The following is a 21,627-nucleotide window of genomic DNA, read 5'->3' as shown; positions in this document are numbered from 1 at the left end:
ATAAAACTGTGATGTGGGCAGGACAAACATGGTAGGGAGCTTTGGGGAGTGTATTTTCCATCAGAATGTTCCACACTGGGCCAAAATTGCCATGCCTTTTATATCCACCCACTCACTCACCACATGTGGGCTGCCCCAGGCTGGGCATCATCTTGGGAAAGGCTGTCCCTGGTAGGGACTGCTAGTTGGGGGTGTCTGCTTACTGTGCTCCCCAAAAGGCCTCATGTTGCATCTTTATGTTTACTGCAAAGGCCACCCAGATAATGAACTTGCCTTTTCTTAGGGAGGGGAGGAAACAACTAGAGCTGATAGTTGATCTTTCTTTCTTTCTTTGTGTCATGCATGCTTTCGCCTAGGCTTTCAGCATAATTATATCTTATGTCTATGTTAGAGAAGACAGTTCAGGCCTGGGTTTTTCAACTCATATCAAGATCCTAAGATAGGAACAACTGGTCTTTCAGGAAAAAGAAAATCAAGAATTGTCTGTAAATATTTTCCTTTTCCAGTTATTTATTGTGGAATAACAAATAACTCCAAAACTTAGTGGCTTAAAACAACAATTTATTATTTCTCACAATTACGTGGACTGAATGGGCTCTGCTGGTGGTTCGGATTCAGATGGGGTAGGCTGAGGTCATACATGCAGCTGCATCCAGCTGGAAGCTTGGCTAAAACTGGGACATCCAAGTGGCTCTCTCTCCTCCCGTGTTCCCTTCCTTTGGCCTCCTACATAGTAAGCTGGCCTGGAATTCACAACGCGACAGCTAGTCTCCCAAAAAGTCCCTTTAAGGCTTGCACCCAAAAGTCCCATTGTGTTTTCTTCGTGAAAGATAATCACAAAGTTAAGGCCAAACTCCTCTTAGTGCAAAGAGTGACAAACAGTATGGAACCATCATTAATTCACTACTTTTCCCTAAACAAATGTGTCTCAAGCCTGCAAATACAGATTCCTAGAGCTCTTGATTTTATTTGTCTGGAGTAGAACCTGGGTATCAGTACTTAAGCTTCTTAGGGGATTCTAATAAGTAGCTGGTTCAGGAACCCTAAGCTATGCTATCTTTTGTTCCTCTGTTGATACTAATGTGGCCTCCATCTTATAGGAGCCCCATGTGACTTATGTGTGGATAAACTTGCATTCTGATTCCTAAAGGACTGCTATAAATCCTGGCCTGTTTTACTTACTTATGGGCCAACCTGATATTGGAAAACATAGTTTTACTCTAAACAAACCAACAAGTGATCAGAAGCACAATTTACAGATGTGTATTCTGGTCAATGGTATTCACTGGTACAGCGCTGATTCTCTGAAATCTTCAGCCAAATCTTAAGCTAAAGCTTAGCCTTCAGTCCTTGCCATGCATTGTTGAATTACAACTCGTCTTTGTTCTTTCAAATCACTGGTAGACCGCTGGTAATTTAGACTTGTAGAAAAGCTCTTTTATTTATTCAAAGCATTAGCTTCCTTTTGTCAAAATCTAGCAGGGTTTTGTGCTGTCCTGAAATTATGTGGTTGTGGTGTGTAAAGCTCTTAGGCAGTAGAAGATATGTGTCACCCTCCAGCAAAAAGCAACTGTATGAAGCAGTGTCTGCTTTAATATCACCCAAAGTGGCAGTTCTCATCAAAGGTGTTGTCCATCAGCCACAGTGCACTTGTTTCTGGATATTAATTATTGGCCAACTACTATAATGGACTGATAGAATTCCATGTTGAAGAAAAACCAGTATAGTATTGCAGTATTATCTGGCCCACTGGCTTCTCTTACAGCTTATGTTAGTACTGAATTATAACACACACAACACACCAATTTATGTTTCACTACATTGATTATTTCAGTGTAATAGCTTCATTGTAATCTATACTCTGTGTGTGTGTTTGCGTGTGTATGCACAATTGGACTTCTGTATCCATGAGTTATGAATCTATAGATGCAACTAACTGTAGATCAAAAATATACTTAGATCTACAATGGTTGCATCTGTTATTTTCTTATCCTTGTTCCCTAAAAATGTAATAGAACAACTATTTATATGTCATTTACATTTTAAGTGTAATAATCTATAAATGATTTGTGCCATTTTATATAAAGAATCTTGAGCATCCATGGATTTTGGTACCTAGAATCGATCTCCTACATACTGAGGGATGCTTGTATATGTATGTATATGTGTATTGATAGGTATCATGTATTTGAAAACACTTTTGTGAGAAGGTGTCCATAAGCTCTACCAGATAACCATGGATCTGTAGTACCACTTCACCTCCCCCAAAATTTAAGAATCAACGTATAGCACTATTTTTAATTATTAAGAAATAATTTATAGACTCTTTCCAATCCAAACCATAGACCACCTCTGGTGATCCCACACTGAGAAGTAATGAGCTAAGCTATCAAGTGGACTTGGGTTTTGTTGCTAGCTTTTACCCTGGTGATTCTAAGTACTTCTGCTACTCCTGTAGTATAGGAGTTACAAGAATGAATGCTCTGTGTGTTATTCAGCTTTCCCTCACAGTGACAAATATCTCAGAGAAAGGGGGAAAGGTTTCTTTTGCCTCACAGTTTCAGAGGCTTCTGTCCACAATTGCCTGGCCTCATCCTTGTGGGCCTATGGTGAGGCAGAGCATCATGGTGAAGAGGGGATAGTGGAGCAGAGCTGTTCATTTCATGGTGTCCAGGAAGCAGAGAGAGACTCAGATAGGAAGGGGACAAGATACATTTTTCAAAGACATGCCCACAGTGACCTACTTGCCCCCCCCAGCTCCCACCTCCTGACCTTTCTACCACCTCACAATAATGCCACAGATTATGATTCCATCAAGGGATGATTCCATTCATTAGGTCAGAGCCTCATGATCCAATTACCTCCCAATGATTGGACCCACCAGCTGGGGACCAAGCATTCTACACATGAACTTTTAGGGGGACACTTAAATCCACTGTGTTATGCCTGGATTAAGACCCTACTCCACCGCCTACTAGTCAGGTGTTACTTAAACTTTCCAAGAGGTTCCTCACCTGTGAAGTAGGGAAAAATCACCTGACACTCTTACGGGAGGATTTGTTATTATGACTCATTGAGATAGTGCTTATTAATTACTTGATACTCTACCTGGCACTTAGCATATAATAAATATTTGTTCTTTTGCTGATATGGACCTCTCCTAGCATGAATATGTTTTCACGGAGCAAGAATCTCTCCCTCTGTTTATAAGGTCCTTAAGAGACATTATGAATTAAAAGTACAAATGATGAAATATGTTTGTCATTATGTATCAGATAGGCCTGGAGCTATTATAATTGTGTCCAGTTTTAACTTCACTGAAACAAAGAAGCTATCTTTCTTAGAGCTGGAAGTGGTGGTGGTGGGTGGGGGATCTGAGGAAGTACTCAATGTTAAAAGGTAGCCTTTTAATAATAAATAAATAAAATTGGTTAAATTGAGCAATGAGATATTTCTAAAGCCTTGAGCTCCTTCTAGTTTAACAATGATCCAAAACATCCCTGTTGACGATAAATGAAGTGGATCCAGCCTTTTAAAATTTCTGTCATTTGTACTAAACTTGTAACATGTGGAAGCAGGGCAGAAAGGAAACATAGAAAGAAGCTTAAATTTCAAGAGTAAAAAACAAAACTATCAAAACAAAAAAAAACTAAATATCTGGCAACTTTCTACTCTTCTCCTGTCTAGCATGGGGCTGTGGGTATTTATTTTTGTTCCTAGGATTTATTTTTTTACACAGCAGTCAGAGTCCCAAGGTTTAGATTCTGGCAGCTTAGCCTTCCTGGAGCTGCGGCCCAAGGGTACTCCCTGTTTCTGCTTTTGTTTCAGGTCCTCCAAGTCCTTCCCAACTACCATTTTGAAGTATAGGCCCAGCTTATCATCTCTGTGTTAGGGACAAGAAAAAAGCACAGCAGAGAGCATGCTGAATGTCTTAAAGATTCACTTTTGGGATTTTGGCACCTTGAGGCACTTTTTTCTCTTTTAAAATTAAATATCGAATGCGTAGTAAATAGTTGTAATGCTTGTATACAGTAAAACAATGATAAATGAAGACCTTTGTTCTAATCAGCCAGTTTAAGAAATACAACATTACCAATAGCTTGGCCTTCCCTACTCCATCCCAATTCCTATGGCCTCTGGAGGTGAACCACTGTCCTGAATTTTCTCCTTTTCTTCTTTCTTTCTTTCTTTTGTATTAATAAGCGTACTACAGATATACACATCTGTAATCAATATTTTACTTTTTGTATTTAATTTTATATAATTATATATAGTTATATATAATTATTCTGTATTTTGAAATAGCACACTTGTGCTGGTCTACACTGTTTTGTGAGATTCACCCAGGCTGATATGCTCAATTGTGTTCTATTCTTTTTATTTATGCCATAGTCTTCTGTAGTATGATTATATTATTCACCCATTCTGTTGCTGGTGGACATTTGCTTCTACAAATAGTGCTGCAATGAAACATTCTTGGTCACACATCCTTTTGCCTGTACCAATATCACTAGATAATGTGAGTTTTTCCAAATTGATAGCATCCATCCTTGCCAGTACAGACTTAGTTCTGGTCATTCCACTATCTCAGCAGACACTGAGACTTCTCTCTCGTTATTTTTCAACTGGACTTTTGAAATTAAAAGGCTTCATGTCCTTGCCCATGTCTGAACATTCATGATTGCTTTTCTTTCTTTCAATGTCACCTGTCTACTTTTCTGGCCACCATCAAGTGAAAGGATTTGAGGATCCACACACATAGCTAGGGTGGAATGGATGTGTCAGGTCCATGTCTCCATGGGGCTCTGGTCCTGTATATGTACTTTTCTTTCTGAATGTCTTATGCTGAACTTGGCTACCAAAATATCCAACTTAAAAAGAAAGTCAGAAATGCATTGCTTTGGCACCTTTTCAATTCAACTCTACCAACAGTGGCTTAGTAAGAAGAAACAGGTAGTAAAATTGATAGATTTCAGCCTATGCCTTGGATTTGCACACCAGCCCAAGACCATAAGGGGAAGAACCCGAGTCTCTGGTAAAGTCCTCACTTCCATCCCTGAACCATCAAATCACAAAGGAAGAGAAGTGATTTAACCAGGTTCTTTGCTGTGAGTGTGACCACAAAAGTCAGGAGACTAGTCATTGGTAGAAAATCCCGCCCAGTTCCTCAGCTCCTGTTTCTCACATCTGCTTAGCATCCTCATTGGCCTGATTTTATTCATTTCCTAATGCTCGTCATAGAAACCACAAAGAGCTGCATAAAAAGAAAAACACTGCATTTATACAAACCAATAAAAATAGTGCAGCATTTTGGGGGCATTAAAAAACATGAGGCCTATCCCACATTATAAATTCTGAAATGAAACCAGTTTTGCCTTATGGTGTTTTAAAAGTTTTTAAAGATGCTATTCCAGAACATTCTGAATGTAATTTTAAGTTGTTGTTTAATTTTTTTTTTTCCTTTTCCAAGAACTAGCCTCCTTCCTTGTCAGTCAACCCTCCTGTCTGTGCTTTTTCCAAAATGCAAGTTTGGTCATGTCTTTCCCTTATTTAAAACCTCTTACCAACTCCCAGAGCTGCAGGATGAAGACTAAATTCTACATGGGTTAGTAAAGATACTTGATCTGGCCTCAGTTCTTACTCTCCTTCCTTCCCAATTAGTATCCTAAAAAACAGAGCAAAACACCTATCATTCCCAACACAGGCAGGGAGGATTCCCTCCCCTAACTTATATGAGACCCTTTCTGCTTTGGCTGCCTAGAAAACTCCTATGGCCTTTCAAAGCTCAACTCCCACAGCTCCTCCAGAAGCCCCCTTTACTCTGTCCCCCAGAACACCTCCTTATCTGCAGTACTGACTAGGTATATCTCCTCTTGCACATACCACACTAGGGCTTCATAATTTAGCTCTTAATTTCCACCCCCCCCACCCTGACCCTTACTGGACACTGAGCACCAGTGGAATAAGGTTTCATTTCTCTTTGTTGCACACCCCTTACTACAATGCCTGACACTGAATAAGTATTCAGTGAATTAAAATCAAATTGGCCTGTATCTTATCCTAACACTCCTCTCTTATGCCTCTGTGTTTATGCGTGTTGTATGGCTATTTTAATACTATATCTCCCAAAGAGTGTGATAGTTACTTCCCATTTGTACACACCAGAGTGTCTTCTAGGAAATAGGCTAGACATGCTGGGATAATGAGGAGTTCAGAACAATTCCCTTCCAACTGAAGGGTGCATTGTTTATTACTGTTTCCTTTCTGTGTTCCACTAGAGGGGGAAAAAAGTACAGACTATTCTGGAACACACATTTAATGCAAGAACTTGTAGAAATTTCATTATCCCAGTGCTAAGGAGAGCATACTTTCCTTTAAAAGAATTGGATTCTGGGTTTTTGTTTTGCTTCCTCTGCTTAAAAAAAACTACACAGCTTGCTTCCTGAAAACAAAGGAAATAATAAACAATAGCAACTCCCAATTTTACTCTGATTATTTGCCAGGAGTCTTCCAAGTTCATGTTGTTCTATTTCACTAAAAAGGACAGATTAGCATAAGAAGAATGCTTCTAAATTAAGCTACCCAAATATGCACTTAGTTAATACTCTGGGAGCTAATTTATTGTATTATTTAAAATATAAATTGACTAGCAGATCTATTTATTGAGGTATAACATCTAGGCAACAATGCATAATTTTCTCTTAGCTGTTGAGTGGCTTTTAATAATCTATTGAAATTTAAAAGAGAACCATTTCATTAAATTCAAAGTGAATAAATACTAAGAATTCTAAAAATTTAAAGAATTATCTACCCATGGTGAATGAGCTTTAAAAACTTAATGGTATTTTAGGAATAATGAGAGAACTGGGGTTTTCTTTTTAAGTAGTAACTTTTTGTTGTTTTAATAACTCACAAAAATCACTTGTAGGAATGTTAAACAGAGCCCGCCAAACATAAACAAATAAGAAAGAGAGTGGAGTGAGGTAGACAGGAGCGGTGGGAAGGAACAACGTGAAGTTGTGTTACAGTATTCCCACATTGTCAGCTGGACTAAGGAACTATTTTTTGCCTTTTATAGTTGTACCTTCTTTTATTTCAACAAATGACATCATGTTCTAGATCCTAAATTTCTGGGATCCAGATTTAGGGGTCCTGGGGTTCCCTGAGGCTGTGGGTTGACAATACAGTTGAATCCAAATACACTGCTAGTCTGGAGTTTCTCTTAACAGACCAGCTTTGAAGCATGTCACGGTATTCTGATCCAAACTGAAAGATCCATGGATGTGGTGGTGTGGTCTTGAAACTCCATTATTGTGAATTATATGAGAACCTGGGACAGGTGTGGGCAGGAATGGAAGCAGGTAACAGGCCCTGCTCACCTTTCTGCAAATATTTGACATCTGGCCCATCTGATCTCCTAAGCCAAGGTTTCAGAAATCTTGGACCTTATAATTTTATCCACTTCAGTAGATATTTCTTGGAGTATTGGTCAGCTTTCCATCATTATGACAAAATCCTTGTAAGATAATCAACTTAAAAGCAAGTAGTTTATTTTGGCCACAGTTTTAGAGGTTTTGGTCCATGAAATCGGCCTTTTGCTTTTGGACCTGTGGTAAAATAGGGAATGTTGGGTGGAACAAAGCTGCTCACTTCATAGTGGCCAGGAACCAAAGAAACAGGAAGAAGCCAGGGTTAATATCCCAGTGATCTAACTTCCTTCCACCCTGTTTTAATAGTGCTATGGGCTGCAAACCAAGCACAGGGGCCTTTGGAGACCATTTCAGATCCAAACTATAGCAGTTGGGTTTAGGTTGGAAAGAGGAAGAGTGTCAGAGTGCTTCCTTTTTCTCTAGGAGAGACAAAATATCAGAGAACCAGTGGCCTGAGGGTATCAGTGGACTCTGACTTGTACTGTTTGCCAATTTACATGGTATAAATACTCCCACTTTGGCTGATTTCAAACTGCCAGTTCACAGTGGCAGCATACAGTCAGCTCTTCTGGTCCAATAAGAGATGGATCCAGCTCACCACTGCGAGAAGTAGTAACACTGTTTGCAGGAAGTAAAACTTTAACAGGTTGTCTGGCTCTTGTTCCAAGATACCATGAACACTGTCAGCCAGGATACAAGTTCTCCCAGTACCCAGACAGAGAGCATTGACTGCTGTAACCTCTGCTCTCATTTTCCCCTCCAAAGGAAACTACAAATGTGGATCCTACGGTGAGATACTGAGTAATGGTAAATAATGAACTGAATTGTGCTTTTCATCCTCAAGTACAAAACCTGGACTCAGAATGACCAAACTAGGAAGGGCAGTTTCAATTACTTTTTAATTGCCCCAAATCCTGCATGGTAGATTCCTCAAAGGGAAAAAAATAAAAAAAGACAAAATAGCTTTTTGCCATTCAGCTAAGACAAGTAAGGTCTTGCCTGCTTGAAGTTTCTGTGTAGGGAGAAGAGGTGTTTGGCACTGCATGTAGTGAAAGGGAGAGGGGGTGGAGGGAAAGAATGGGATGGATCAGAATGTTGGTGAGCTGAAGGGATGGAACTCACTGGGACACAATTGAGTTGAGTGTATTGATGGAGGTTTAATCTCACATTCAGGCTGCTTTCCTCCTTTAATTGGGACCTTTCCCATGGGAAGGAATGCTTCTTAGTATGGAAATCAAAAAAGCCTAGAAGATAAATATTTTCCTTCCTGAAGAATGTATTGTAATCCTTTTTTTTCCCCTCTGGAAAAAAGTACAGTAATGAATGTTGTACTTATTAGCGTTGTAATTTCTGCTCTTACTCATTAGTTAAAGGGAAAATTGGTCTTTTGAGCATAAAACTCAGATAATAATAGAGTGACCATTGGTTGAGTGCTTATTATTTGCCTCTATGAGCATCTGGCACATTGTTAAATGCCTATTTGTGGCTGAGTGCCACATGACATTTTCTATACATTGTCTCTTTGAATCCTTAGAGAAAGTTAAATATTCTTAAAGTGACCAACCACTTCAGATTGTCAGATACATTTTTGCCTCTAGCACTAAAAATCATTCTCTGAAATCCCTTGGCCCTGGGAAAATGGGGACAACTGGTCACCCTAAATCTTATCTTCATTTTACCACTACAAAGTCAGAGGTCATTAAATATGCCAAGGTCACAGAACTGGACTCAACCCCAAGTCTGTTGAGTCCTGAATCCAGGCACTTACTCATTCTGCCATACCATACTGCATTTGTAGGCTTCTGCTGACTATAGTGACCAAGGAGAGAGGCTCTAATCTTAGCTATTCAGCCCAACCTTCCTGCAGCTAACAGAGATTCTTGGAGTTGATACAGAAAAAGGTCTCCATAACCTCCTAAAAATTGCTATGTGGAAACATTCATAGAAACATTCATTATCTGATCTGGTGAGATGAAGCTGAAACTTGGTCTTTACCACTCAAGTATTCATTTTGGATTTCTAAAAGAAGGGGCAGATACTATTTGACCACAAGATTTCTTCTAACTTAAAAAACACCCTAATTATTACAAGTCTGTTTTCATGTCACACAGTAATGTCTCTTCCACTTACTTTTGTCATTTTAGTACATCTGTTATTTAGGACTTTTTTTTTCCATGCTAGGATGGAACACAGGGTCTTGTATAAGCTAGGCAAGCCCTCTACCACTGAGCCACACCTCCAGTTCATTAGGGAATCATAGTGCCCCCCATTTTGTCACATTTATTTGCTAGTTATACATGATTTTATTACTTATCCTCTTAATGTTTACATAAAAATCATGACATACATCCTGACTTAAAGTCAACTTTGAATTGGTACATTTGCCATTTTCTCAGATATACATTAAAACTCTTCAACTCTATTTATGCCACCTTTGACAAATGTCTTTGAAACTCCCTAACAGTTCAAACTCCACAAGACATTGCTATAATTAATATTCATTACTTTGCTCATATATGTAAATTCTCAGTTACCTTCATTCTTCTCTGTATTTCCAATTTCCATTGGTAATAACTTTCCTTCTGTCTGAAGAACAGTCTTTGGTGTTTCTTTTCAGTGTCTGTCTGCTGACAAAAGCCTTTTTTTGTTGTTGTTTTTTTGCTCCCTTGAAAACATCTTTGTGGACTCTTCATTTCTATAAAAATCCCAGGTTTATAATTATTTCCTTTCAGAACTTTAAATACATTATTTCACTGTCTTCTGATTTTTATCATTTTTATTAATCATCTTTTCTGCTTGTCTGAGGTATTGAAGTCATTGTTTGTTGTCCTATGACACCATTGAATATGTTCTCTGTCTTTGGTTTCTCCAGTAGACTATTATGTAACTGGTTATAGTCAGTTTTCTTACAGAGTTCATTGAGCTTCCCCAATTGATGACTTTCATCAATTTTGGACATTTTTCAGTCAATATCTCTAAATGTTGCTATTATTTTTTCCTCATTCCTTCTTTACTTTTTATTGTAGGACTCCAGTTAAACATAAGTTAGATGTTTTATAGTCTCATGTCTTTTCCTTTTTCTGTATTTTCTATACCTTTATTCTCCATGCTTCAGTCTGGATGTTTTCAACTAACCTAGAAAATATGTGAGCTTCTAGTTCAGATAGTTTTTCTTCTACTCTTTCTAATCTATTGCAAAACCATTTATTGAGCTCTTAATTTCAATTTATAATGAATAATTTTTTATTTCTAGAATTTACATTTGAGTCTTCTTTACATATTGTGATTTTCTGGTGAATTCTCTATTTTATCCCCTAAAATCTTGAATATTTGTTGACGGTTATTTAAAAATCTACATTTGATCACAACAGGATCTGAATCACTTGTGGTCTTTTTGTTTTCTGTTTTTCCCTCTAGGTGTTTTGTTACTTGATCTTGTCTTTTGCTTTGTGTACTCAGTTTTAGTGAAAGTGGACAATGCATGAAAAAGATGTCATGGTTCCTTGAAGAATATTTAGTTTCTTCCGGAAGGTGGTTAGAGTAGGGGTGGTTTACTGTCCTCCAGTCAGTGATTGAGAGGTTTGCTTCTGTGCTGGGTTTCAAAGTTTGTGAGGCCAGCCATCTCTGGCTCTTCACCACTCCTAAGACCTAAGAAAAAGTCTGTAGTATTTTCTAGTGCCAGCCCTCCTTGCTGGGACTGCAACTCCAAATTTTTTTTGAGGGGGTGGATTTTCTTTATTTTTGGTTTATAGTCTTCTGAGCATGGTAAGACTGCTGAATGGTCTCCTAAACTTTTTGTTCTTTTATCTATAGTTTTTTTTTTCCTTGACTTTTGGGTCAAGAATTGAATTTCCTAAAATGTTAGACTCACTTCTCTGCATTTCTCTTTTCTCCATGATCTTGGCCCCTCAAGTCCTGGTTGCTCTCTGATAACTTTACACAATGTTCTTTTCTTTCCAATGCAGGTTCCATTATTCACTGGAGTAGGGTAAGTTTGATACATCTATTGTCTCATAAAAATGGAAATTCTTTTTTTATTCAGTTTGCAAGTATTTTCTTGAGAATTTTTGCATCTATGTTCATCAAGGAAATTGGTCTGTAATTTTCTTTTTCTCCTATGTACTTATCCAGTTTTTGGTGTCAGGGTGAGACTGGCTTCACAGAATAAGTTTGGAAGTGCTCCTTCCTTTCTATTTTATGAAATAGTTTGAGGAGCATTGGTGTTCTTTAAAGAGTTGGTGGAATCCAGCTTTTCTTTGCTGGAAGACTCCTGATGGAAATGAAAATTCTAAATTACAATATTGTTGCAACTGATTTGGTAAGATGGTGCATATGGGAAGCCTTTTTGGGGTGCTTTTGGAATAGTCTGTCTTAACTATTACAAGAACATAAACTGACAAGGAGGCTACTGTGGGTCTCTATCTAAAAGCCTCTTTTTTGGGTCAGACACAGTAGCTCACACCTTTATACCAGCTATTTCAGAAATAGAGGTAGGACGATTGTGGTTCGAAGCCAGCCCAGGAAAAAAGTTAGGGAGACCCTATCTCAAAGAATGAGCTAGGTATGGTGAAATACATCTATAATCCCAGATATGTAGGAGGCAAAGATAGGAGAAGCATGGTCCAAGGCCTGCCCAGGGCAACAGCAAGACTCTATCTGAAAAATAACTAAAGCAAAAAAGGCTAGGGGTATGGCTCAAGTGATAGTAGAGCAAGGAGGAGTCTCTGAGTTCAAACCCCAGTACCTCCAAAGGGGAAAAAAAAAGAAGCCTCTTTTTACCTCCTATTCAGGAATCTGCTGGGCTCCAAGTGGATGAAGGACCCCTGTGTGTTGCGGAGGACTCTTTGCCTTGATCTCTGCTCTGTTTTTGTTTTAGGGTGTGTGTGTGTCGTCATTGTTTTGGAAAGTGACTTGCCTCATTCTTTGTTAGGAGGTGTCTGCTAACAAGCGTTGTCATGTTTTTTATTCTCTTTTCCGGTTGCCTTTCTTTCTAATATTCCTTTATTTGAGTGCATATTCATTTTATTTCTACTTATAGTTCATGCCTGAAAGCTAGAAGGCAAGATTTTGTAGGGGTGGAATGGAAGCAAATCATAAAAGAACTTGAGTATAAATCAGAAAGCATAACAAGCAAGATTCTGTTGTATGTGGTGAAAATGGGTGCCTCTCCCATGGGTCCCTTTTCTCCCTCCCTGGTGAGCAGCCCCACTCTTTGCAAATCTCCTCCTGTCAGAAGCCTGAAATGGGGAGGGCAGTGGAAAAGGAGACCCACTTAGCCTTTATATCTGATTAATCTCTAATTTCATTGACTGTACCCCTACATCCTCATCTCCTCCCTCTACATCCTCATCTCCTCTCCCTTCTCATTATCTTTCCTAAGAACCTACATCTTCCTTCACCTGGACTGATCATCTTGTTTGCCTGCTTGCCCGTTGTCATTTCCTTCCAAATCAGCCTCCTCTTAGATATTAAGTAATTTTTCTGTAATGCAGATCTGAGCATGTCATTACCCTACTTAAAACCCTCCAGGATCTATCCAGAACAGGCAGATCCACAGAGAGAGAAAGCAGATTAGTGGTTGCCAGGGGCTATGGGGCAAAGAAGAATGAACGGTGATCGCTAATGGGTATGGTTTCCTTTGGCAAATGAAAACGTGCTGCACCTAGACAGATGGTTATACAGTATCGTGGATTAGTAAATGGTGCCAAATCATACACTTTAAAATGTTTAAAGTTACAATTTTATGTTAAGTGTATTTTATAATTGAAAAAAATACCCTACAGGTTCAGACTCACTCATACCAGCACGTCACAGGCTGTCTCTTGGTACCACTAGCGTTTGACTGTCATCCCTCCTTGGGTCTTCGTCTACTCCTTCATGAATGGGGCTGATTACAGACAACTGCACATGTGTGCCTTTTGCTGCTCCCTCCCCTTGTCCATCCAGGGATGAGTCCTTCTAGACTACTAAAACCTCCCCCACACATCTGCATCAGTGTTGTCCCTCTGCATCCTGGCATCGAAAATGGCACAACTTGGAAACCCTTCCTGCCAAATCCGCATCTCTGGATGCCAAGAAAAAAAGTGAAGCATTTTCTAAAAGCTAAAGTGGAATGAAGACTTAAGTGTTTGCATAACCTCTTTTAAATTCATGGCACATCTGTGACCCCCTGAACATCTGGAACACATGAGTTTAGAGGCAACCAAAATACATAGTTTCTGGTGATGCAGCCGTTTCCATCCAGGGAGCCATGAGATAAATCTTGCCACATTTAAATATGCAATCATGACCCTGCCACATTCTGATTCACACCTCTAAAAGCTGCCAGTGGCTCCTGTTGTTGATTTGTGAGTTTGTGGGGCTGGGCTATAAACAATGGAGTGGGTTATTTTCAGCACTCATAAACTGATTTTTGAGGTTCATTTTGACAAAAATGCTGTATGTGAATCAGCTTGAGGACACTATTTGGGAATTTGGGGACATGTGAAGTAGGCTTTGTTCCTTAAGGAGCTTTTCTTTCCAATCTTGGTGACGCCAAGTCCTCTGTCATTGGGTCATGACATCAGGCAGCTCACTGAGAAAGCACAATGACACTCAATGCCCTCAGATCTTCTTTGCCACTTGATTCTCATGGATGTAGAAGGTGTGTGGGAGTGTGGATGTGTGAGTGAGTATGAGGACAGGGGTGCCCAGGGAGAGATCAGCTGAGGTGACATCATGAGGAGGTGTTAAATGGATTTCTAACAAATCCACTGCTTTGCCACAGAATAGAGAAAATTCTAATCAGTGGTTCTCAACAAGTAGTCTTTGGACCATCAGCACTTTGGAATGGCTAAAAACGCATTCTTAGGCCCCTCCTTGGGCCCTCAGAATTGGACAGCTCAGATGTTTTTATCCATATTCAAGTTTAAGAACCACTATCCTAATCAACTTCCCTAAGCCAGGATTTATTGATAAAAATGTAGGAAACATGAATGTGCTAAGGTGATAGGTTGATGTAGACACTTTGAATCTGTGTTTTTAAAACAGATCATTGTTAGAAGAACAGTACTTATGACTAACATTTATTGACTACTCTGGCCAGGTACTGTTCTAAGTAGTCTGCAGGCATTATTCCATTAAACCCTCACACAGCTCATAATGACCCCAAAGGTAATACTTCTTTCCCAATTGTATAATTAAGGAAATGGAGTCCCAGAGAGGTTGTTAGTTGCACAAGGTCATGCAGCTTGCTGTGCCTCTTGCCTTGCCTCTGCACTCTACCTCCTGAGCCCCATCTGCGAGGTACTGTTCTGCCACTCCTAAGCTGCAGCTCTGGTTCTAGAGACTGGGTGACTGTAGCTCTTAGGTATCCTGTTCACTGCTGCTCCAGTTCATTAATGGCAGGACAATTTTCAGGTGAAGCAGCTGGATTTTGCCACACAGATGACTTCATTAGGTGTCCTTATCTGGGCGCGGTTACCCAGAAATCCCTCATCAGATCCCTGCCAAGGCCAGAGATTTGGATAAGACTGCAGGGCAAGAATTTTAGCCTGGGATATGGGGGAATTAGAGAAGGAATCCTTGTCGCACACATATTTTTGTTTTGTTTTGTTTTTTGGTTTTGGCGATACTGGGGCTTGAACTCAGGGCCTCACGCTTGCTAGGCATTTGAGCCACTCCACCAGCCGTACACGTTTACTTGCAGTCTAACAAAACATGGGATGTGTTGGGTTTCCAGATGCAAACTTGTGATACTAGATAATGGGCATGGAAACAGTAGAAATGAGACCAAGCCACAGGTTATAAACCAGACAGACAAAAAACTCCTGCACCTCAACTTGAACTGTGGGGAGCCAGCAGTGATTGGAGGTGACCAGGCTGCTCCACTCAACACAGAGAGCACGCTGGCTTTTATCTGATGCTCTGGAATGGGCTTAAGTTTGGTAATTGTCCATTAGTCCTGGGTACTGTTGCAAAAGATGCTTTCCTTCTTATGCACGAGTGTTCGCCCTCATACTTGGTGGGATTCCCAGTGGTGAATTAACTCTGGAACTACGGAGTTCTTCTTGCTGCTGGCTTTATCAGTCTTATTAAAGGACTTTCAGTGTTTGGGCTAGAACTGCTGAGCTACTCATTGTCTGGATTCATGGTGTATTCTGGGCCTTATTATGATAAGGCTGAGGCTGTATGTTCTTATGTTGCTGAGAAACCTCAAGGGTTGGGTAGAAGAAACATATACAGGTCCAACAGGCAATAGACCAAGTTAGCCTTGTATTACAGTCTTGGACAAAACACTTCTCAAATGATCAATATGTCTACATACAGAGCTGAGCAGAGTCTGATTCAAAGGGTTGAGGCAGCAAAAGGGACAGATACAACATGAAGACAGAGAGGCCAAGCCTTTTATTCCATTTTAGTCACCTAAGTTGTCTCTAGAAGATAATGTTTTTAGCAAAAGCAGCCTTTCTTGTTTTTACTTTCTGCAAAGTCCCCTAGGCAACTGTTATTGTAACCTACACGTATTATCTACTGCAAGCTAGTGAGAAACTAATAATGTATTGTTCAGCTGTAGGACCTCAAAAATAGTGATTTTTAAGTTAACTAAGAGCAAGAGAAGCTAAAAGATTTATTTAGGTTTTTTTGGTTGGTAAAAATTCCTTTTTTTTGTTTGTGAATTGTGTAGGTCCACTAGTTTTAGCTTAGTTTAGTCACAAGGGGTTCATACTCTGTAACCATTCTGAAATTGTAGCTTAATCTGCTGTTTTATGGCAAAGCTGTTGAGAGAGCACAAGGTTGGAGGCAGAAGAAAACACATACTATTCTTTCAGTGGCCCCAAGTTTATTTGCCTTTTGTCCCTTTGCAGCGGTCTCTACCCGCTCCACTTGGACACAAATGGTAGATGGGCTCCATGATCATTGTATTAAGGCACAGATGACCATGAGATCAAGTGTAGGACAATGCAGAAGTTTACACTTCGATGTGAAAGAGATCAACCCAATCCCACACCTGTGAATGGTGGTCTTCTTCCCTTACCTACCTCAGAGGGCTACGGAGAGGTGGCCAAAAATGTTCCATGACTAAGTCACAAAACTCAGTTCAAATGTAAACAACCATTGTGCGAGTACTGTGATTTGGTTAAAACCCTGGTATTTGTATCAAATGTCAGGGACTAGCCAGTTAACTCACTTACAAGGGTGCAATTTAGACAAACCACCTCATTCTTCCAAATAGTCCCACCACCTGGATGCTCATGTGAACGATCCTCCTGTAGTTGTGCAGTACACAGCGTGGACAGCTGTGAGTAGCAAGGTAAAATTTATCTTACCGCGTTGATTCCACTTACCTCATAGTAAGACTGTAAAATGGAGAGTGTTGGGGGGTGGTTAATATAATAAATGTACTGTTTTTCTTGCTCAGTTCCCTTAGACTGAGGCAGGTAAGAATCTAACCTCTTATGAGGGGCCTTGAGAAGATTATCTTTGATTGATGATTGTGCTTAGCAACTAGAAGTTACTGAGAGTGTCACCTTTATTGCATGGTTCCCCTCACTTAATCTGCTAGTAGCTCTTGTCCGTTCTCCACGTACAAGCAGGATATCTCAGGCCACACTGACCTCTCCTACATGTGGCACCCAACACTCAGTGTCAGTTCCCGCTTCTGTGGCAGGCATTGAGTCATGAGGGTTTCCCATTGTCCTCCACTGGGGATATTTGCTGACACCAATACCTAAGGAGCACAAAGGCATCCCTCTTTGTCTACATAGGGCCTCACTCAGGGTGGGCCCTCTTGTCCATTTGAGTTCACATTAACTAGAGATGCTTGAAGACCACTGTATACAAACTGGTCAGGGCTTGGGTGACCCAGATTCCACATTTGTTGGAACTGGTGAACCTGCATGTGAGTCTAGTACATTTTACTGTATCTTAACTTCACCCAAAAGAAGAAAAGCTATGAGCATGCACTGAACTCTGATTAATAACATGATGCTGAAGTATTTAGGGGAATTGTACTGATGTCCCCATTTTACTTTGAAATGTGTCAGCAGATCAAGTGGATTAATGGATAGTCAGATGAACACAGGCAAACATCTGTGAGGAAGCAAAGTGAATATTAATGAAAGAAGCTAAACCAAATTTGCTGTGTATTTGAAATTTTTTTATAACATGATATTAGAAAAATATGAATGTTCTAATGTGCTGCTTAAAAAATGAACTTTTATTTCAGGTGTCAAGGATTTTTTCCTTTTTGCTTTTTTATTAAGAGAAAATCAAACTCTTCCTTTGTTACTGATAAAATCGAAGGTGGCAGGAATCACCCAGTATAAGGGTCAATTGTGCTGGGTAATGGAGGGTGAAATGAAGTGAACCCTCTGTCCAGGTGAACCTAGCCTGAGTTAGAGTGCCTCACCTCCAGGGCCTAACCAGACAAAACTTATAGCACAGCACTCCCAGTTGGGGGACAGGAGGACACAAATCACTCCCAACAGAAAAAGACAAGCAGTTTTCAAGTGTTATGCACAGGAGAGATGAATACAACTTTAGGTAAACTCATGTAACTATACAAATTTTTTAAAATTTCCTACCTTTAAGGAACCTATTGTCAGAAACAAGATAATTGGTAGCATATGTTCTGTCTTTTCTTTGTTTCTTTTCTTTTCTTCTTTCTTTCCTTTTTTTTTTTTATTTGTGGTGCTGGGGATTGAACCCAGGGCCTCAGGCATTCTAGGTAAGTGTCTACCACTGAACTACACCCCCAGACTTGTTTTGTATTTTATATAAGCTTTAAATATAGTTTAATCTGAATGGAAACTTTCCACTTTGTCTTCATTCCTCAAGGTGATCATTCGAGGTGGAGGTCATATTTTGCCCTATGACCAGCCCCTGAGATCTTTCGACATGATCAATCGATTCATCTTTGGAATAGGATGGGAACCTTATAATGGATAAACTACCTTCCTAAAACAGAATGTTTGGATCTTTAATCTTTGAGAAGAACACTTTGAAAATGTCATATGAATAAAAAAAAGTGTCTGCTTATATCTGCAAAGTGTTTCTCATCAATAAAAATTAGTTATCCTTGAAAAAAGTGAGCTTTTAATTTGGGGGAGATGGTATACTGCAAAAGTCACTATTCAAGAGGGAGAATTTCATGATTTCACTTGAAGAATGGAAAGAATGGATTCTGTAGCACTCAGTCAGACAACAGTGGATAAATGAGATTTGGGTTTTTTTTTTTTTGGCAGTACTGGAATTTGAACTCAGGGCCCTGTGCTTGTTAAGCAGGGCTTCTTTCACCTTTGTTATTTTTTTAATAGGGTCTTGCCTTTTGCCCAGGCCAGCCAGGACTGCTTACTGTCCTCTTATTTATGCCTTCTGTCTCTCAGGGATAAGCATGCACCATACTCCCAGCTTACTGGCTGAGATGAGGGTCTCTACAACTTACTTATTTTTTGATGAGGCTGATCTCTGCCTCCTGAGTAGTTGGGATTATAGGCATGAACCACCATTCCTGGCAATTTGGAGTTTTTAAGTAGGAATTTTTGTCCTTCCCAAGGAGAGTGAAAAGTGCAATAAGTGAATAAAGTTGCAAAGCACTTTGTTCTTTAGATAACAGAACATTTTTCCTTATAAGGGATATGAAAGTGTTTGGTAAATATTATTGGATAAGCATAGCTGTTATCACCCCCACAGGAATGGGTGAAGTTAAAACAGTCATGGGGAAAAGATTTTTTAATATATAAAGTCTTAGCATAAAAGGTAGCTTGGGAGTCTTTGAAACGAAAATCTCACATATAAAAGGAATGACGTATGAAATCATGATAAGCAAGGGATCTTATGCAGAAAACATACTTGATTTGCCTTCACTTTTCTTTTCTTTTTTTTGGCAGTATTGAGGTTTGATCTCAGGGCCTCACACTTGGTAGGCAGACACTCTACCACTTGAGCCACTCCTCCATCCCCTTTTTTTGTTTGGTATTTTTGAGATAAGTTTCACAAACTATTTGCCCCAGCTAGCTTCACACTGTGATCCTCCTGATCTCTACCTCCCTAGTAGCTTGGATTATAGGAATGAGCCACTGGCACCAGCTTACTTTTCTTTTTCTTTGAGTTTGTTGGTTCATTTGAGGTATATACATTTATCAGATAGCCTGCAGTCCACATTAGATGAGTCATTTTAATTTAAGTTTTAAATTCTCTACTTCCTGTCACCAAATAAAAAATAACCTAAGTTTATTTATTTTAAAATTATTTTGCAGATATTTCTCTTTGGTGGTACTAGGGTTTGAATTCAGGGCCTTATGCTTGCAAGGCAGATGTTCTGCCACTTGAACCACACACCTCACCCACCCCAGCAACCCCACTTACGTTGCTAGGGACACACCCATGTCCCTAGCAATGTAATTATATCATTGTTGAAAATTTTGAGATAACCTGGCCCCAAAATACAGACTTTTAGAAAGACATACGTTCTTGATTTTCCAACTGAATGATCTCATCCCAATCCATCTCTCCTGTTTTGCATCCTGTGAGCAAGTCTGTGAAATTCCAAAGCACGTTTGGCTTTTCAACATTATTTCCCTCTGCTATTACCAGTCTTATGAATTGGCTCAGTGGAGAATTAAATTTGAAATGTTAAACCCCACTCACTTGCTGCAAGTACTGAATTTGTTCTTTTAATTTCTCATTTTGTGCCTGATTTCACTCAGGTCGGTGATCTTCCCTTTTTTTAAAGATGCATTGTTCATTATGCTCATGTACTAGAAGTCATCAAATCAGACATTCTGGTCAAAACCAGATTTAATTATTGCAGAGAATCAACTGGGGCAGAGGAGGATGCAAAACAGTTTTCATGTAACCCCTTCTGCAGGTTAAATTGGCGTATTGGGGTTCAGAAACTTGTAGTAGAAAGATGGTTGACATTGGCTGGAATTAAATCCCACCTGAACCACCATGCACTGGATATTTTTGAGAAAAAATATCTCTTCATAGCAGCCTCCCCCAAAATCTCAAAGGAGGTAGCCAGAAGAGGAAATTTCAAAGGTGCCTTCAAGTTCATGCACAAAGTAGTGGCACCTTTTCTACAAGGGACCTATGAGATCAGATTTCGACCCTAGCTATTCAGTATTTGTAAATGCAGTCTATTCTCAAAAACTTTATTTGTAACTTCAGAATCAATACTGGTTGTCTTTTGGGGTCACACACAGAATGGCAAGAAATTTGAACTGTCTAATATACACATGCCCAGTTGTGGTCAAACAAAGGTGACCCTCTGCCTTCTTGTTTTGCCATTCATACTATAAACAAGGTTTGCTTGGTGCCTGTTATTTGCTTTTCTGTGCTTTTTGTTGCTGATTTTGCTGTCTAAAATGGTCCCAGGCATAGTGCCTAAGTACTGCCTGGCATCCCTAAACACAAGAAGGCTGTGATGTGCCTTATAGAGAAACTGAGTGTTAAGTAAGCTTTGTTCAGGCATTAGTTGTAGTGTCGGCTCTAAGTCAATGTAAATGAACCAACAATTCCAAGTAAAGTGACTCAGAAGCAAAGTTATACACTGATCAGTTGACAAGAATGTTGTAACCAGAAACCAGAAGAAACCTAATCCTGTATTTCCTCTAGGAGCAATGGTTCAGAATTTGTGAATGTTTGTAAAGATGTTATAGAACACAACTACACGAACAAAGAGAATTACTGTATTTGCAGAGCACTTAGCATAGGGACTGACACAAAAAAATAGCATAGCAAATGGAAATCATAGATGTTTTCATTTTTATCATCTCTGCCTCAGGTACTAAGGGAGAGGATTAGAGCAGGGGCACAACTGCCAGGCCTTCCCGGAGCAACCCTCACCAGCTCATTTGAGGCTACAGCCCTATGAGGACTGAATTGACAGAGATTTTACTTTAAAACAAGGAAAGAATAGTTCAGAAAGCAAAGAAAAGTTTTTGAATTTAACAGGAGACAGTCTTCTGTATAGAGACTCTAAGTAAAGTGCACACCTTCCATGAGTTACTCAAGACAATTCATTTATGTCCAGGGAGAAAATTCTAGAATATTTATCTTATTTGCTTATTTCAAATGACAGCACAACTAAGCTTTACTAATATTTAGTGCTGAATGCTTACCGTGCCTTCTGCAGTCCAAATGCGAGATGGTCCAGTGTCTCGTGTAACAAGCATTTCTGGAATCAGACAACTTCGGCAAAGAGTGTGAGTTG

At 39.6% G+C, this 21,627-nt stretch overlaps 1 protein-coding gene across 17 annotated transcripts in view; it reads left to right on the top strand.

Moving 5' to 3' along the window:
* The window catches only part of Cpvl (carboxypeptidase vitellogenic like), a 135,977-nt gene that overhangs the window by 103,491 nt on the left and 10,859 nt on the right, over nucleotides 1–21,627 (top strand). For 15 of the 17 annotated variants that reach the window (XR_012445258.1, XM_074065214.1, XM_074065209.1 and 12 more), the window contains one exon: nucleotides 18,249–18,449. The exons of 1 other annotated variant lie outside the window; for it this stretch is intronic. Coding sequence is in view for 15 of the 16 variants with exons in the window: in XM_074065214.1 (XP_073921315.1) it covers nucleotides 18,249–18,359 (111 nt within the window). In the remaining variant the exon portion in view is untranslated. Of the gene's footprint in view, nucleotides 1–11,395; nucleotides 11,419–18,248; nucleotides 18,450–21,627 lie in introns of those variants that run through there. One more of the 17 variants, XM_074065204.1, reaches the window with a different exon arrangement.

The sequence above is a fragment of the Castor canadensis genome, chromosome 2 (genome assembly GCF_047511655.1).
Source record: "Castor canadensis chromosome 2, mCasCan1.hap1v2, whole genome shotgun sequence".
Classification (NCBI taxonomy): domain Eukaryota; kingdom Metazoa; phylum Chordata; class Mammalia; order Rodentia; family Castoridae; genus Castor; species Castor canadensis.
Note: the sequence above shows the minus strand (reverse complement) of the source record. Positions and strands in the feature narration are given on the sequence as shown.